Source organism: Crocodylus siamensis, chromosome 8 (assembly GCF_052110815.1).
Source record: "Crocodylus siamensis isolate JL-2025a chromosome 8, ASM5211081v1, whole genome shotgun sequence".
In the NCBI taxonomy this organism is placed as follows: Eukaryota; Metazoa; Chordata; order Crocodylia; family Crocodylidae; genus Crocodylus; species Crocodylus siamensis.
This window is the reverse complement of record NC_143402.1, coordinates 54225110-54244456: the sequence shown is the minus strand read 5'-3', so window position 1 is coordinate 54244456 and position 19347 is coordinate 54225110. Positions and strand designations below refer to the sequence as shown.

The 19347-nt window shown below is 48.7% G+C and overlaps 1 protein-coding gene and 1 pseudogene across 1 annotated transcript; one reads left to right on the top strand and one right to left on the bottom strand.

The window, feature by feature from the left end:
- Window positions 1–212: 212 nt before the first annotated feature.
- Window positions 213–1160, bottom strand: LOC149858600 (olfactory receptor 10X1-like). The gene has a single exon (XM_090061562.1). The coding sequence runs from the start codon at window positions 1158–1160 to the stop codon at window positions 213–215; it is 948 nt and encodes a 315-aa protein (XP_089917688.1).
- Window positions 1161–1269: 109 nt separating this feature from the next.
- Window positions 1270–19347, top strand: part of LOC149858599 (olfactory receptor 10J5-like) — a 36969-nt pseudogene continuing 18891 nt past the window's right edge.

Sequence of the window (19347 nt, the reverse complement as noted above, 5' to 3'; positions counted from 1 at the left end):
TTCTCAGGAGAGACTCTAAGCTGTTCTCTGAGATAGCAGTACCTTTCTCCAGCCTGGCCCAACAGGTGCCCCAGACCACCAAGGGGGGTTGTGGCCATGGCAGGGTGAAAGTGCAGGCTTACAGGATGGCCAGGCCTACAGAGAGCCCCGGCCCATCTCCCAGAGCCCTTCTCTCTGGACAACAGGTCCCTTCCCAGAGCCTTCTGGGGCTTTCATGGCTTCTGAGAAAATATTCTTTTGCTAAATGCTTTCCTCAGGGCAATTTTCATTTCCTTGTTCCTCAGGGTAAAGATCATGGGACTCAGAAATGGTGTGAGAATGGTGTAGGGCACAGACATCAGTGTGTCCTCCTCCAGCGTGTCACGTGGGCTGAGCTTGAGGTAGATAATGAAGGCAAAGCCAAAATGCATGACCACCACGGTGAGGTGGGCAGCGCAGGTGGAGAAGGCTTTCTCCCTTTCCCCACTGGCTGATGGCAGCTGCAGGATGGTGCCCAGGATGAGCAAGTATGTTACAACTATGAGCAGGAAGCTCCCCAACAAGCCCAGCATGGAGATCATGGAGACGACAACCCCAGTGATCTTGCTGTCTGTGCAGGCCAACCTGAGCACAGACCTCATGTGGCAAAAGAAGTGGTTAATCATGTTAGACCCACAGAAGGGAGACCAAAATATCAGCATGGTCTGGACCAGAGACACTAGGAACCCACTGATCCAAGACCCAACCACCAGCTTAACAAAAACATTCAGGCTCATGAGGCTCCCATAGTGCAGGGGATGACATATTGCTAGATATCGGTCATAGCCCATCACTGTTAAAATCACGCAGTTTGTTCCCCCCAGTCCATGAAAGAAGAACATCTGTGAGACACATCCTGGGAGTGAGATGGTTTTGCTTTCTGCCACCAAGTCCACCAGCGCCTTAGGGATAATGATAATGGTGTAGAAGGTCTCGGAGAAGGACAAAACCCCCAAGTAAAGGTACATGGGTGTGTGCAGACATCTGTCGATCCAGATCACAGTCATGATGGCCAAATTTCCTGCCAGGGTCATGAGGTACATGAGGAGGAACACCGCAAATAGCACTCCCTGCAGGTCTGGGAAAGCAGAAAACCCAACCAACACAAATTCAGTCAACTGGGTCTGGTTTTCTCTCCTCATGGGTGTGAGGTATCAGGCCTGAAAAGACAAAGGCACTTGATTTTTCCACCCTCACCCAGGGCCCAGCCATCTGTCGGGTCCACAGTTGGACTGAATTGCCTGGGTGTCCATGCCTGTGGAGATAGCCCAGGCCTTCCTCCTCCAGACACTGTTGGGATCTGCACACAGGCACCGCAATGCCTTCAGCTCAGCCTCCTGCCCTGACTCCATCCAGTCCATCATCCTGTCCCTACCTCCACAAGTCAGGTCTTTGTCCGTCTCAAAGCAAATATCTCATCCCGTTCTCAAATTCGCTCTTCCCCTCCCCATACCACATTGCCAGGTATCCCAGGGAGAGGGACTCTGGGCAGCTCCTTTTCCCCACAACCAAACAGCACAAAATGGGACATGGAGCCCTGAGGAAGTCTGGGTCACTCCTGTAGGCTGTCAGTCACTGAACTCAGCAGCTCAGCACTCCTCAAATATGGAGAAAAGTACTTTCCCAGGACCCAGAGTACTTGAGGGACCAGAGAAGCCCCTGAAACTCCAGCACATGAGTAGCTGATACGAGTGATCCAAACACAGCCCCACACTGGGCTACCCAGGTCCCTGTACTTTGTGATCCCACTTGCACAGACCTCCCTGCAAGGACATGGGCAAAGTCACAGCTTTGTAAGGCCAACCCCAGAGAATAGGAGGATGGGGTAGCCCCATGAACACCCAAGAAAGGGGGAACACATAGCTAGAAGGATTTGGCATGGAGACAGATTTGCTTTCTCTGAGTGTCTTCCTGCCCTGATCCCTGGAAGGCAGAGAGAGGCATCAATGCTGCACAGCCTGTGCCTTTGGGTCAGGGAGGGACAGAAAGATGAGACCCAGTCACTGGCTTTGACTTGTTCTTGAGGGTGCTTACTTCCCCAACTACATGTTACCCTTTGGCACCAGATGTTGAGGTTTGCCATGGCATGAAAGTCTCACTAAGTTGGATTAAGGATACCAGGGTTTGGCCAAAGTTCACCATTCGCTGGGTTGGGCTGAGAGTCTGGCGAAGGCAGCCAGCACCTCAAGACCTGCCTAAACCCTGTTCTGCCACAGACTTCATGTGATTTTGGGTGAATCATTTAGGGCTGACTCCTATAGTATTTTGTGCACTGTATGGCAGGTCTCCAGCTGTGTGTGAGGCCCATCTTGGCACTTTTGCACTTTGTGATCCTGTTGCCATCTATGACTGGTGTGTTGTGGACATGTGTGTACGTGCACGTTCTGAGCGTGTGCAATGCCTGGCAGGTCCATACTCAAGGCCAGGGTCTGAAGAGAAATCACAAAACTAGTGGAACAACTCCGCTCTCACCCAGGATACAGGTGACTCAGGTTCTAGGTCCCCCTTACAAATAGTGGATTTCTTCTTATGCTTCTCTGATTTCCAGCACAGGTCCCTCACCACCAGGCCACAGCTTAGGCCCTTCTCTGGCACTCCCCATGATGGAGCTGAACCACTTGCATAGGTGGGTAAGCACCACTCAAGCACAGAGAGGGCAATAGAGTACCCCACCTTCACGAAATGAGTGTCCTTGGGCCACATCCCATTTCACTTGTAGGGTGCTGAGAGGACTCAGGTCCTTCAATAGAGTCCAATTTCACCACGCTCAAATCCAGGAAACACTGCTAATACTAACTGTGAGTGGGTTGTACTCCTTGCTGCCTTGTGGGACTCAGTCTTATGGCTCAAGGGATGGTCTGCTAAAAACATAAACCCAGTATTCAGGGATTTCAGTCAGATGAAATGGAATTGCATGGAAGTGCCTAAGTCCACATAGGTGTGCAACAGCCAGAGTAGAGTCTGACCCTTTGTGCCTCAGAAATGTTACCAATAGCCTCACACAGGGGCATCAGAGCAAGACACGAAGGAAGGTGAAGTGCCCAGGTGCTGCAGTAAGGGCCACTGGGGCACGTGTAGAGAGCAGGCAGATCATACCACCCCACATTTTCACACACAGGGCACTGACTCATTCCTCAAGCATGGCCTCAGCTGCATCAGCTCTAGAGACCCAACCCCAAGGAACTGGAAAGCAATAGAAAAGGAGAACAATGTATTTATCTTAAAATCAGAGCAGGCAATGTGCGCAGGAAATCTCAGTCCCAAAGAAATATGTCCCTGACTGTTAGGAGTGAGCATGAGCAGAGTATTGGAAAAATGGTAGAAACAATAATAATAATGAATAAAGAATTGTTCAGCACATGGATGAACATGATTTGGTGGGGAGGAATAAACAGGTCTTGGTCAATAGGAAATCATGTCTCACCAACCTACTAGACTTCTTTGAAGGTGTCAATAAGGTGGATTGGGGCAATCCAGTTGATGTAGTGCATATGAGCTTCCAAAAAGTCTTTGACAAAGTGCCCTAGCAGAGGCTCTTAGCTAAGTTAGCTGGCTAGTCAAGGGATTACAGGAAACATCCACTCATGGATTAGAAATTAGCTCAAAGTTCAAGAGCAAAGAGTGAATATAATTGGTCGGTTTTCAGGATGAAAAGAAGTAAACAGCATGGCTCCCAGGGCTCTGTGTTGTGACCAGTGCTCTTTAACAGTCATAAATCATCTGGAAAAGGGGGCAAGTAGTGAAGTGGCCACATTTGCTGACAACACAAAATTATTCAAAGTGGTACACACCAAGGCAGGTTGTGAGGAACTACAAAAAGACCTGGAATGATTGGGTGAATGGGCAACTAAATGGCAGATGAAATTCAAGGATGTATTTGGTAGCCGTGTTGGTCTGAGACAAAAAGAAACACAGACCTCTAGAACTCTTTTATTAGGCCAACTAAGAAATCGCAAAAAAAATCTTTTTCTGCAAACTTTCAGGCACATGGGCATGTGTGCCTGAAAGCTTGCAAAAAAAGATAAAATTCAATGTAGATAAGTGTAAAGTGATGAGCCTGGGGAAAAATAATCCAAACTATACCTACCCTTTGGTGGGCTCTACATTAGCTTTTACTACCCAGGAAAGAGATCAGGGAGTCATTGTGGAGAGTTTGCTAAAAACATCAGCTCAGGGCTCAGCAGCACTAACTTAGAAAGGCAAACAAAAAGTAAGGGTTTATTAGGAAGAGTACTGTAAGCAAAATGATGCCCCTTTATAAATCCAAGGTGCATCCACACCTTGAATACCATGTCCAGTTCTGGTCACTGCACCTCAGGAAAGGATACAGAAGAACTAGTCAAGGTCCAGACAAGGGCAGGAAGGATGATTAGTGGTATGGAGGGGCTTCCCGGTGAGGAGAGATGAAAGGGGCCAGGCTTATTCAGTTTAGAAATGAGATGTGGAGGAGGGAGATGAGAAGGGTTTACAAAATACTAAATGGTGAAGAGAAAGTCAATAGGGATTTTTTAATTTACTCTCTCTTTCCATTCAACCAGGGGTCACAAAATGAAACTAGTAGGTAGTAAGTTTAAAACTAACACAAAGAAGTTCTTTTTCACACAGCATGTCATTAAGTGTGGAACTTATTGCCACCAGATGTTGTGGAAGATGGCAGTTTAGGTAGATTCAAAAAGGGATTGGACAAATTCTTTGGGGAAAGGGGCAGCAGTAGCTATTGACCATGGGGATAAAGCAGACAGCCTGTAAATTAGAACTTGCTAGACCTGGAAGTGGCAAGTGTGAGAGGAACAGTGGGGGAAAAAACCCTGGTCATACTGAGTTCACTCTCACTTTCACCATCTGCTCTCTGCTACTCTGTGGCACAGAATACTGGGCAAGATGGGCCCTAGGTCTGACCCAGTAAATAGCAGTTCTTATGTTCTTAAGTTGAAAAATGGTACTAAGATATTTTTCATAATGAAACAAATATTTTTAATACATAAGACACTTCTAAATTTTGAGGAAAATATTTCATATTTCTTTAAAACTGAAGAATTAACAGTTCATTTTGAACTCTTCAAAAAGTAATAGTTGATTATTCAAAATCTTTTATGGAACCATTTTCTCTCCATTTTACAATCATCTCTGATCCCAAGCAAGACTCTCAAATAGTTTGAAGAATTATTATCTGTACAGAGAGTGCTATATATTGGGTGCACCATTTGTAGTAAGTAAAAGGCTGATTCTCCAAACTTTACACAGTGTTTTGTGTTTGGGGACAAAAACATACCTTGAAGGATGACCACAAAAGGCTTGTTCTGTCACAACAGCTCTTCTCGTCTCCAAAGGCACTTGGTTGCTTGAACCAGGCAGGATTTTGGTTGAAGAAGAATGGAGGAACACTAAGGGAACAACAGGGAAAACAGTGAGGAGACTATATGCACTGAAAAGTAGATACGTTCAACAAATGTTTAAAAGCTGGAGTTGGGGATTGCTTTTAGGCCAACCTCTTCTTCAAGAGTTTCTGCCAGGTCTGCCTCTACCTTCCTAATTACAGCAGGCTCTAAGTTAAGATGCAGGTTATGAGAGTCTGAATCACAGTCAGATTCTTTTGGGACCTGCTCTGTGTCACATCATGAAGCCACCACCTGAGCAGTCCATGGGGACACATCTCTCCATTTGGCCATGAGAGCAGATAACAAGTGAAGAAACTCACCAAGAGAGCAGGTCAGGAGTTGTCAGTGAGGAACCTGCAGCATATTGCATGTTTCCTCTGCCGGGAATAGCTGGACTTGCTCTCCAATGTCAGGTGTCAGATTAGTCCATAGAGTTTCTCACTGTCAGCTCCACTGTTTTGAGCTGAGCTCCTGCACTGTGTATTTCATATTCTTTCTATGGAGGGCAGTTTTGGCTTTCTGAGAGCAGGGGTCCAAGTTAAGATGCAGGACTTGCTCTTTTCCAAAGGGGCATCCATCTACGTGGGCCAGAAATGCTCAAGTCTAGGACTCTTCTTCTTGTCCCTACATCCCTGACTACTCAGGGGTCAGCTTTAAAGGAAGGTCTAGAGAAGCACGTGCTGGCAAGTCAGGGGAACACGAGGTCAAACATTCTTTGGTGCACCGGGGCCTAGAGCCTGGGTCTCCGACTTCCTGGGTGAGTGTCCCAACCACTTAGCTTGTCCAGCTAACCCTTGGGAGGGCTGTCCTCCTCCCACTCCTGTGTCTGCTCATCATGGGTTTCTACTGGGCTATTTCCTGATTTGTGCTCCTGCAGCATGTGTGTGTATGGAGCTGTACACAGCCTGTTGTGCATGCTCAGAAATCATATAAGTAGTATATGGGTGTACATCTTGTCAAACTGACAAGCCCTGTCCCCTGACAGGTGTACCCGCTCACTGCCCCCCCCCCTCGCTCCAGGCCAGCATATCGGGTGTCATATTGGCCACCATCCTGGACTGGAAAGTCTGCCCCCAATCCCTGACCTTTCCCACCAGAAACCCCACCCTTTCCCCCAGAAGTACTCCATTTGGGGTGTTTCTGGCACTAGAACAGGAAGTCCCACCCCATCAGATGCCCCTGTGACATCAGAAGGCCACCATGTTTGCAGTCATCTTGGCTATCAACCGGAAGTTCTGCTCCATCATATGCCCCAATGGCATCAGAAGACCCAACCCCTGGCTGCTATGTTGACAGTTATCTTGGCTGCCATGCTGGTGGCCATCTTGACCATCCTGTTATGTCCCAGAATACCCTGTCCCCCATCACATACACCCATGACATCAGAAGTTTCATTCCTTGACCAGGAAATGCTGCCTCTGAAGCGGCACAGACCACCCCAGGATCCCAGAAGTTCAGCCCTCTAGGTGGTGAGGCACGGGCTATTAGGTAGCAAGGGGTGTGACCCTGTAACATCTTGCCTTCCCCCTCATCCAATCTGTGGGGTCAGGGGGATTTCAGGGGTATTGGCTCCCCCCCCCCGAGAACAGCACTGAGCCAATCATGGGGGCCATGTCTTGGCACCTGCCTCTTGTGTGAGATACTCAGCACATGCTTGGATATGTCAGCACCTCTGAGAATCAGACCACGGTCTACCCAAGCTTTATGGATCCAGTGTTGCAGATGCATCCTCAGTCCTTGCTCTCCTGAACAGTCCTGTTGACATCATCTGGATTCTCCACATGGGACAGGGCCTTAGGACTGGACCCCTGTACCTCTAGAGCCAGTAACAGTCTAGCTATTGTATTAAATAAGATCACAATTGGGAGCAGCCCTGTAATTGGGGTGTGGGGCCTATGTGCTATGGCCTGACTGTCCTGCACATGGCTAGTCCAAAAGTTTGATTCCCATGATTCTCACCCAGGTACCTAAATTTCTGTTTCTGGGCACACCCAGGACTCCTGGGTCTGACCAGTGCTGAGAGCTGAGCACTCAGTCCCCATTGGGATACACAGCAGCTCGTCTTCCTCTTAATGTGTCCAGGGCCTGGTTTATTCTCTAATCACACCTTCCCTACCAGGTCACCCACAAAACACAGCCAAGGAGGAGCTGTTGCCTCCCACCTGCTGAGAGCCCCTAGGCTAGTACACTCATCTAAGATGCGGAAGACCAGGGCATAATTTCTTCTGTTGTCTGTTCCCCAACTTTGTATACCTGCAGCATACCTTTTTTCTAGATGAAAATTAGGGGCACACTTCACTCACTGGTTGTGGGCCAGCTCAAGTGCATGAGACCAATCCTGTGTGCAGTGCTGGAGGAACTGAGGCCTGATCCTTGTATTGTGCTAGCCCAACCAGGACCTGATACCCATGTGTGGAGAAGGCCCATCAGGGGCCCAAATACTGTGCCTGGAGCCAGCCCAACTGGTACCTTATCCTGCTGCCTGAAGCAGGCCTGACCAGAGCAGGAAAACGAGCTATCAGCAGCAAACCTAGATCATTGCCCTGGCCCAGCTGTTCCTAGTGGGGCAAGCAGGGTGGCTTATCTCCCGAGGCCACAGGCAACAGGCCCCAGCCACTCCACTAACAAGAAAGCTCCATAGACAGGGACACTAGGAGAGCCACTCTTGCAGGAGCTAAGGGAACAGTTTTCCTTCAGGATGATAGGAAGTCGAGGTTCTCAGTTGGAGAGCTCAGGTGCCTGTACACTGATGCTATGAGCATGGGAAACAAGCAGGAGGAGCTATCCCTCCTGTTTTCCAGTGGGAATTATGATCTAGTAGGGATTACATAGAGCTGGTGGGACTCCTCACATGATTGGAGTGTAGCCATAGAGGGTTACGCTCTGCATAGAAGGGACCGAGTAGGGAAGAAAGGTGGAGGTGTAGCTCTCTATGTGAAGGAGCAGTATACCTCCTTGAAGGACAACAAAGAAGAACAGCTTGAAACCCCCTGGGTCAAACTGTTAGGCGGGGTGGGGGAGGGGAGAGGGCAGCACAGCAAGACTCACCTAACTTTAGGTATATACTATAGACCACCAGGGGGAGGAGCTTGATCTAGAGTTCTCTCAAGAACTGAAAGACGCCATGCATGCATGGGATGTGGTCATCATGGGTGACTTCAATTATCCAGATATCTCTTAGGAGGAACACTCAGCCAAGTCAGATCAGTCACATTACTTCCTGACCTGCCTTGAAGAGCTCTTCATGACTCAGGAGGTGGATGGTCCAACCAGAGGTAATGCTTTTCTAGACTTGGTCCTAGTCAAAGGAGATGACCTGGTGACCAACTTAAACATAGATTGTAGCCTGGGTGACAGGAACCATGAAATCATCATGTTCACTGTCTGTCGCAAGGCAAACAAATTAGATAGGGTGGAAGTTTTGGACTTCAAAAATTTAAATTTCAACAAGCTCAGGTCACTAGTAGGGGAAGTGCTATGGGACCAGGGACCAAAGGCAAAAGGAATGCATGAAGAGTGGTTGTTCTTTAAGGACACAATCCTTGAAGCAGAAAGGAAGTCCATTCCAATACAGAGGAAAGGTAGCAGTAGGGCTGGGAAGCCCTCTTAGCTAAACAGGGAAATCATAGTCCTCTTAAAAAAAGAAGAAAGAGGTATACAAACAATGGAAGCTTGAGACAGTCTCCAAGAAGGACTATATGACAATGGCCCACACTTGTAGGGAACAGATGAGAAAGGCTAAGGTGGCAAACAAACTTAAACTAGCAATGGAAATCAAGAACAAGAAGAAATCCTTCTTTAGGTTCATAGGGATCAGGAGACAAACAAATGGGAGTGTGGGGCCACTGCTCAACAACTCAGAACAGCTGGTTACCAGCAGTCAGGAGAAAACTGAACTCCTGAATAACTACTTTGCTTCACTCTTTCACCAGGCCAAGGGGAAAATCATGCCAGATAGGGTACAGAATGGGCATGGTAGGAATGACTGCTTTCCTACAATTGCCATAGAACCGGTGCATGATCAATTAAAAAAACTAGACATATATATGTCAGCAGGACTGGATGAACTTCATCTGAGAGTGCTGAAGGAGCTGGCCAAAGTCATCATGGTACCCCTGGCAAAACTCTTCCAAAACTCATGGCACTCTGGAGAGGTCCCTGAAGACTGGAAGAGGGCCAAAGTTTTGCCCATCTGCAAGAAGAGGAGGAGAGAGGACCTGGGCAACTTACAGGCCAATTATCCTATCTTCTATCCAAGGGAAAATTCTGGAAAAATTAATTAAGGAGCCTATGTGCGATAGGCTTGCAGAAGGTAGGATTCTGAACCACAGACAGCATGGTTTTCTCATGGGCAGGTCTTGTTTTACCAATCTCATCTTCTTCTACTATCAGGTACGTCACCTCCTGGATAAGAGAGAGGAGGTTGACATTGTATAACTTGACTTCCAAAAGGCCTTTGATCTGGTATCCTATGATGTTCTCATGAGAAAATTGGAGGATTTGGGGCTTAACTGTGCAACAGTTAGGCGGGTAGGAATCTGACTGTGGGGTAGGACCCAGAGAGTCCTAATGAGTGGATTTGTGTCATCCTGGTGAGAAGTGGCCAGTGGTGTCCCTCAGGGGTCAGTTCTTGGTCCAGTTCTTTTCAACATCTTCATCAATGATTTGGATGTGGGGGTGAAGACCTCACTGCCAAGTTCACGGATGACACAAAGTTATGGGGGACTGTGGTCACGCTTGAAGATAGGCTGCAGATACAGGCAGACCTGGACAGACTGGCAAGTTGGGTGGATTAGAATCAGGTGAAGTTCAACATTGAGAAATGTGAAGTGCTCCACCTGGGGATGAACAACCCCCAACACACCTACACGCTTGGCAGCACCAAACTGACCAGCACCATGAATCAAAGGGACCCAAGGGTAATAATAGACCACAGTATGAATATAAGCCATCAGTGCAGTGCTGTAGCCAGTAGGGGAAACAATACTTCGGCATGCATCAATGGATGCATCTCAAGCAAAACCAAGGAAATGATTCTTCCACTTTACTCAGCATTAGTGAGGCTGCAGCTGGAGTACTGCATCCAGTTCTGGGTGCTGCACTTTAACAAGGACATGGTAAAGCTTCAAAGAGTCCCTAGAATTGCCATGCGTATGATCAGAGACTTGCATGGCAAGCCATATGAGGAAAGGCTGAGGGACCTGGGACTCTTCAGCTTAGAAAGAAAAGGCTAATAGGGGACTTGGTAGCAGCTTACCACTACATCAGCAGAGTACATCAAGGGCTTGGCACCCTTGGGGAAAACCAGGAATAATGGCCACAAAATCCTGGAAGACCATTTCAGGCTCAACATGAGGAAAAACATCTTCACAGTTAGGGTGTCCAGACTGTGGAATAAGCTCCTTCCCGAGGTGGTGCAGTCACCTACCCTGGAAATCTTCAAGAGGTGACTGGACAGTCACCTTGCTGGGGTCACCTGACCCCAGTTGTCTTTCCTGCTTGATGCAGGGGGCTGGACCTGATGATCTTCTGAGGTCCCTTCTAGCCTACAATCTATGAACCTATGAATAAAGGCCATACCCACCTGCAGCTCTGTCTGGGCAAAGACTGAGGTACTTTCTGTGTTGCAATCTCTTATTTCACTTAGCAGATCTCTGGTTCTAGGCTTTACTACTGATTCCATCTCTGAATCATGGCCTAACATGACTGCCATTCGGACTCCAAATTGCAGAAAATCCTGACTTGAGCTTCAGCTTCTGATTCTAGTTCTGACTTCTGGTATATCCTGATTCCTGGCTCCCTGGGAACCTGGCCCCTGGACTTTGCCTGCATGTCAGGTGACTGTCCCCAACTGACCATGGCCCAGTCCTGGATCTAGTCGTTGCCTTTTGCTGTTAACATGTTCCCACTGAGATGGTTCTTATGAGGTGGCACTTACCTACTGCAGTTAGAAGGGCAACAACACTTCCATATTAAGCTGGATTTCTAAAGGGTTCTGTCATCCACCTGCACAGATTCATATGAAAAACAGTAATCTACAGGGAAAATCCTGGGGCCCTGGGCAACACCCCCAAGCTTCGCACGACAAGTCATAGATAACACCAGAGCGTGTCTCGCGAAACAGCCACCAGGCAGCTGGTGGGGGGCTATGTCCCAGGACACTCCATAAGGAGGAATACTTACTGGCAGCTCAGAACGCAGCACATGACGGGCGGAAGAAAGAGCCCACACGGCTCATCAGCCGACTGTTTATCCAGCTGCAGCCGGCCGGTGACGTCAGCGCCAAACGCCGGCTGGCAAAAATAAAAATGGCAGTGTACACTGCGGAGCCGGCGGGGAATCAGGGAGCAGAGCTGTGGCTGATGCTGGTAGCAGAGATGTCCCTGCTCACGAGACCCAGGGATCAGAACCAGTCGAGATGAGTACAGGCAGGACGAGAAGGGACACCCCGATGACACCTCATATCGGATGGTGGAGGATCATCAGGAACATCACCCGAAGACATTGCTGGAACAACATGGGGAGATGGAGTGAACCGCAGGTGGGAGTGCGGGGACGGCAAGGCACCTGAGGAACTCCTACCCGGGCAGAGAGGACTACAGGAGAACCCCAGAAGGGTTGCTGTTGGGGCAGATATCGCTGTCAGACCTGGAGGTGTCTTTGAGTAGACAGGAGGGCAGACACTAAGGGATAAGGCATTCTCTGCCCCTTAGAGACCGGGGGCGGGGGGTGTAAAAGGGAAGCTAGGAGGGCAGGGAGTCCAGTGGTTGTGTTGAAGCATTTTTTTTTTTGAGTTGTTTTCCCAGGCTACAGGGATACAGGAAGGGAAGTGGGTCCTTGAGTTAGGGAGGCAGTGACGGAGCCCCTGGGGTGGCCCTGCCTTAGGCGTTCCCAAGAGGAAAAGACAACAACCAGTCAGACATCGCTCCACAGGAGTCATGAGGCTGGGGTGTAGGGGTGGCAGAGCCCTGTGAGTAACCTCCAGGTGAACCACAGGTCAACGAGCACACCCGAAGAACAACCCTGAACGCTGAGGTCCAACAAGTCGTGGCAGGAGAGCATGGGGTTAGAGACTTGGGTGGAAGACATCAGCTCAGGCGGGGGCACGAACCCGTGAGGTGCTTAACACCAATTACTCAAGCAAGAGCTGCACGAGAGTAACTGGTCGAGACCTGGTGGCTACACAGAAGGGATTACAGTCCAAGAGCCAGCATCTGGCAGGACAGCAGAGCCTAATAAGCAACTGTGCTCAGGCCAGACAATGGGGCTGGCTAGCTGGAAGGGGAGGGGCTTGGGGAATAAGAAGGTTTACTACCTCAGGCTATAAGGGCACTCTAGCCCTGGCTGGGAAGGAGGCAGGACTCCCAGGTGTACCATGGTGATGCCCAGAAGCCCTAAGGGGAGACCTGGTGGGTAAGGACAGAGAGACTCTTTTCTTTCTCCATTTCCCCCACCACAGGACCCAGAAGAGTGGAGGGTTGATCCCATGCCTCTGCTACTGAGGAGCCACAGCCAGACTAAGTGGGCCTAGGGCTAAAGCTCTCAGCTATAACAAGTAGGCCTTGATCAAGAGGGTTGGAGCCTGGATACATATAAAAAGGGTGGGGCCAAGTGGAAACCCCATTCTAAAGCCAGGATGCCTTCTACATACATTGGTTGTTCTATCAAGGCATGGCAGATGAGATACAGAGCAGAGCTTCAGAAGAGCTGGGGTGGGAGTAGGTTAGCTGACTGTTGGGCATTACTACTGCGCAGCAGGCTAGTCCTGTCACATCTCCCTCCCCCATTACCATCAAGGGAAAGATCCTGGATGTAGTTGAGCACTTCCCTTACCTCAGTAGCCACCTCTCTCAAAGACTGAACAGTGATGAGGAGATCCAACACAGGATCCGGTGAACAAGAGCCCCATTTGAGAAACAGCAAATCATGTCTTTATTCATTGCAATCTCCAGAAAGACACCAAGATGTAGGTCTATGGTGCAATGGCCTCAAGTTGCAGCAAGGGAAGTTTAGGCTAGATATTATGAAAAACTTTCCCACTAGGAGGGTAGTAAAGCACTGTAACAGGTTACCCAGAGAGGTTGAGGAATCTCCATCTCTGGAGGCTTTTAAGACCCAGCTATACAAAACTTTGGCTGGGATGCCCCCCACCCCCCGCCCCGGCTTGGAGAAAAAGAAAAAGAAAGAAGCCTTGGACCTGGTTCGATACTATGCTCTGCTGGTCTGGCAGAGCCTCCCAAAGACAATAAAAGGAGCTACATGCCCAGCATGCAAGAGACACACTGGGGATGGAGAAGAGAGAAGAGTGGTGCTTAGAAGAGCTGAGGAGAGCTGCTCAACAAGGTGAAGCAGTAGCCTGGAAAAGCCCCTGAAGACTTCCATCAGTGGGGAATAGTGATTAGGCTCTCAGTGTGCAGCACAGCACATGGCGTCCAGACCCTGGAAGCTGCATGAGTTGGCTTGGGTCTGCAAACTCTGGTATGCAGCCAGAGACATGGTGCACGGGCCAGTGCACAGAGCAGGAACTTTGGAGCCCCTTGGGTGGCTCAGGTCCCCAACCCCTGGCATGAGGCCGGGAGCTCAGTGCAGGAGGTGTTGCATGGAGGCTCCAGGAGTGGACCGAGCCCCGGTACTGCATGAGGCGGCCTGGGCCTCCAATCCATAGCAAAGGGTCCAGGGAGCCAGATAGTGCTCAGGCTACTGAGCCAGTGGACAGGGCCAAGCCAGAAGCCCCAAAAGCCCTGTGTAACAGAGCCCTGTTCCAGGGGACAGTGACCCACAAAGCCCACCACAAGTGAGACAGCAGCTTGGCGCAGAGGGCGAGGGCCACCCTCCAGGCCTGGGAGCTGTGAGTTGTGGGGAAAAGGGATTTCCACAGGGGAGAGGGAATCCTCCTTGATTAGTTAAGGGCTCCTGACCATGGAGGCCCCCCCCTGAAGTTACCAGCTTCCTTGAAGGGTTTGGGAAAGGCCCAAGGGGCATTAAGTTTTCCCCTTGGGATTAAGTTTACCTTTGAGGTTCTTGCACCGTAAGTGGTATGATGTTGTGCCTTATATTTTGTGAACTCTCATGTTTGTAAATTAGGAGATGAGTAGGGTCTTAAACTTATAACTTTGACTAGGGCTCTGCTTTTGTTATTATTCACCTGTTGTTTATTTGTAGTGGGGATTATTTATTGTTTACCTATACTTACCTATAGTTTACCTGTTGGTTATGTATATTTATTTTGGGGTTTACCTGTTTCAGATTAGATACTTACCTGTGATTTACTTGTATCTGGAGCACTGGTGTGAGGTTTTATAGCATTTACCCAGAGGGTATTGTTTATGTTATTTGCTTGGATATCGTGTGTGTGTATATATATGTAGCCTGGGTATACGTGGGTTTGTACTCCCTTCTCCAACTGAGGGAATTATTGGCAGGGTGATGTGCTACAGAGGGACACAACAGCCCAGTGGCCACCTCCGTCCCCTATAGAGTCAGGACCAGTCAATCAATTACTTAACTATATACAACTGCATTATTACAACAAAACCATGAAAGGGTAAGGACATAAATTACATGTACAAATTTACAAAACAATAAATCCTATACCACATATATATATATACACACACACACACACACACACAAAACCAATTATTATTTAAAAATACAGATGAACCATAGAACAACGCAGAACAAAGCATATTGATTGGGCAACCTTATAACTCTATTAATATACAAACTATTACTTTAACTTATTCACATAAAGATAAGGTGCAGTCTACAAGTATAACCAGTAATCCTTAGACTAGCTGGGTGCCCTCCAGGGCAGAGGCCCCACTCCCAAGGTACCACTACAGGAAAGGAGAGGGGGGGAAGAAAAGAAGAAGGAGACCCCAAAGACTCCTAAACTCCCCCTGCTATCACCCAGGAGCAGCCCATGTGGTGCCCCTTCACAACCCTACTCCACAGTCCCAGAAGGTTGCCTCCCATTCTCCAGGTCGAGCTTTGTTTCCCTCTGGGCTTTCCTGACACCCAACTCTGCTGCCACCAGCCTGGCTTAGTGCCACACGCACCAGTGTATGTAGTGGGCACTTCGCCTTGTGCTAGGGGTTGGAGGCCCGGACAGCCTTGTGCAGCACCGGGTCTTGGTCCACTCCTGGACCCTCTGGACAGTGTTGTCTACACTGAGCTGCTGTCCTGATCCACCTCAAGCGGCTCTCAGGGTCTCTCATTCTCCATGCACCGCCTCCTACACCAAGCTCCCTGCCTTGGGCTGGGTTTGTGGACCTGAACCACCCCAGGGGCTCCAAATATCTGTGTCTCTGGCTGCATGCCACAGGTTGCAGATGTGAGCCGCCTCAAGCAGCTCCCAGGGTCTGGATGCCATGTGCCGGACTGCACACTGAGAGCCTAACTGCTGGAGCTGTCTGTCCACTGCTCCCCGCTGATAGAAGTCTTCAGGGGTTCTTCCTGGGCTACTGCTTCGCCCTGCTGAGCAGCTCTCCTCAGCTCTTCTAAGACTCGCTCTTCTCTCTTGTCCCTGATGCATCTCCCTTGTGTTGGGCATGCAGCTCCTTTTATACGCTCCAGGGCTCTGCCCCTGAAGTCTTTCATACCTGACAGTTTGCAGTCTTCAAACAGGTCCAGCTAAGCTCCTCTCCTCCTCCCCTCAGGAAAGGGGCATGACTTTATTTCCCTTGCTGCTTCCTGATTGGTGGATGGGCTCCACCAATCAAAACAGCAGGATCTCAAGCCTGGGACTCAACCCAAGCTCTGAATGGTAAGCCTGCTACATATATATGGTGCATATGTTTATATCCACGTTTGTTTCCCTTGTGATAAGTTAATGTAAATAAATGTGTATATAGTTAAGTCCCCTGACTGTCCTGGCCTGGTTCTATAGGGACGGAGGGAAACTGAGTGGTCTGCAGTTTCCCCACAGCACACCTGCCAGCTAACAATCCCCTCCAATTGGAGAAAGGGAGTATATACCCGAGTACACCTGGGCTACATAAGCACCATTAATGAGCTATGGTAGAGATCATCTTTGAATCAAGGGATTGCCAGTGATGACCAAAGATGAGTCTGAAACTCCAGGAAACTCTGAATTCCAAAGACCTGTCCTCCACTTGCACATCCCAGCATACACCAGGAATGACCCCCACTGAAACCAGGAGTTTAAATAGTGTCACTTCAGAATTGAGCTCAGCTAAATAACTGCTCAGTGATTGTTCCCTCTGCTTGTCTGTCAGTGTCAGGGGAATTCCCTGGGTGAAGCTGGCAGGTGTGTGCAGGTACTAGATAGAAGTGGGATACCATCTACGCAATTGACCTTGGTGTGTGACATCTGAGCTACTCTACGAGAATGTACCCTGTGACCCGAGCCAGGCTGTAGGTGGGAGACTCCCCTTGAGACAATCCTGGAGGGCACTTGTTTAACTGAACCACTGCCACAGTGAAAGCCCCATGGCGAGAGCACCACCTGGCCAGCCCAGGCACCTGGAGTGGAATCCTGGCTACAGCGAAGTCAACATCAGGACTCCTGTAACTTCGTAACATTGTGGATTTTAACATCAGAAGGGACTGCCCCAATCAGCCCATCTGACCATGTACATAACCCAGGCCAGAGACCCCACCATAAGCCCTACATCTAGATGACAACTTTTGGTGATCCAGAGCATATCTTTAGGGTAGAAGGAAAAAAAAAAACCCTTGTATCGATTTAAAGGCTGAAAAGGATGGAAAATAAACCACATCCCAGCATAGTTTGTTCCACTGGTTAGTTCCCCTCCCTGTGAACAGCTCCCTGGTAAAAATATGTGGTTTCCCACCAGCTGCATTTATGATGTTTTTTCTGCAAAATTGAGCCAAGTCAGCTTGCAGATGACATGAGAATAGGTGGAACAGTGAATGACACGGACAGGCTGGTTATACGTAGTGAACAGCATTGTCTGCTGCAAGGGAGTCATTTGAACATTTATGTTTCAATGTAGTCAAAGGTCATGCCTGGAAGGAACACATTAGAGGCCTTGGTCTATGTGCCTCCATCTTGTATCTCTCTTCCATTACATAAAGACCAGAGCTGTATATTATTGATGTAAATGTGTAACTGTAATAACAGAAATGCTGGGTTAGGCTGCAGAAGTGGGGCTATAGTGGAAGAACCAAAGTTTGTTTCTGACTGACCATAAAGTTAATCTTTGCAAATGTGACAACCGCCCTGGTCAACAAACTAAAGGAAGCAATCAAGATGTCCACATAAACCAGCAATGAGGTCAAGATAGGACACAAAGTCTGGAAGGAGACGTCATAAAGGAAGACCTAAAGTTAAACAATCCAAATATACCATATCATCGCTTAAACATTTCAGTAGTAATGGCTGATGTAACCAAATGTATTAGATGTAGTTTGGTTTATAATAGATGCATTTATGTTTGGTTTCCCAGATAAATTGTAAAAGCAAAGCAGCCTTATTAGTAAAGATCATCAACCAAGCCAAGGGGTGGCAGGCACCACAGCAGTAGAGAGGACAAGTAGCAGAAAGCAAGGCGGCCAGTGAAAGATGAAGCTTCCAGTAATTGGTTGGCCGGGTCTTGCTAAACTCAGAGGAATGTCGAAGAGAGGTAGTTCATCGTTAACCCAGGATTGGCCTGTGGATTGGATCTCCAACCACGGAGCCTGGCAGATTGAGAGAGGGGACAGACTAGATGTTTTAATAGGCCCTGGGATGCTTTATAGGAGTAAATGAGCAGAAGTTAGGCCAAGAAGCAGGGGCAAGAGTGAGAGAATTAAAGGACATTGTTATAGGTGGCAGAACTTTAGACATAGGGGATTTTTCAGCTTTTAACCACAGGGTGATAGTTAGATTCCTGTCCATGCTGAGGGTCCCAGCAGCAGGTATAAGAAATGCTTCACAATTTACGCCTCCAGATCTTAGTTTCTCCACCTTGGGAGTTTGGGATTTCCTAACCTCCAACAGCAGCTGTGGGTAGAATTCATCCCTTTGTGCTGAAGCCAGCAACCGGCCTGAACAGCCTGGATTCTCACCAGTGCGATTTGCCAGTGATTGGCAGCTGGGCCTTGTGCTTATTCATTGGCGCCTGCACCCCATGGAACTTAATTGGTGCTCAGGCCTGGTGGGATTTAAACAGTAACAAGTCCCACAGGGCATAGTTACTGCGTAAATCGCACAAGGCCCAGATACCAATTAAAGCCCAGGCACTAGTTAAGTCCCGCAGACCTTAGCTATCAAATAAATCCCACAAGGCCCAGGCACTAGTTAAGCCCCGTTGGGCCTTGTTACTGTTTAAATCCCATCAGGCCCAGATCCCAATTAAGACCCACAAAGCCCAGACACTAGTCAAGTCCTATAGGACCTACTTACTGCTTCAGTCCCACATGGCCCAGGCACCCGTAACTCACACATTTACTATTCTGAAAATGTCATCAGGGATTCCAGTTTTGTCCAGCGACCCATACAGACCATATCACATGCTTACCATGAGCTCTTTGAAATATATATATATATTAAAATACATATATTTCCTTTCCCACAGAGTCTGCACCCAATCTCTAGCCCTGGTAATTACCTTTTGTTCAAAACCAGAGGGGTTTTTTTTCTCAAACTGACATGGAGATCATTTTGCTCTGGATCTCATTCCCCAGCATTTCTGGCAAAGGGTCTAGGACAGTGGTTACTCAATCTTTTGTCCCCACCAGCCAGTTAAAGCTCTGCATGCCAGGCTTGGGCCCCAAGCAGCTTTGGATGGATCCCGGAGGCCAGGATCAGACCCTGGCATCCTGCACCTCCTCCAGTAGGCTGCACACACCACGATCTGGCCCTGGGTCCTGGAACCATCCCCTTCCAATGCCAAGTGCTGGGATCAGGCCCACTGCTACCCATGGCTCTATCTTGCCCCATCTCACATACAGAGATCAGGCCCTGCCTGCACAGTGCTGTGCA

Coding starts and splice junctions, on each gene's coding strand:
- LOC149858600 (XM_090061562.1), bottom strand. CDS start 1,160: ATGAGGAGAGAAAACCAGACCCAGTTGACTGAATTTGTGTTGGTTGGG.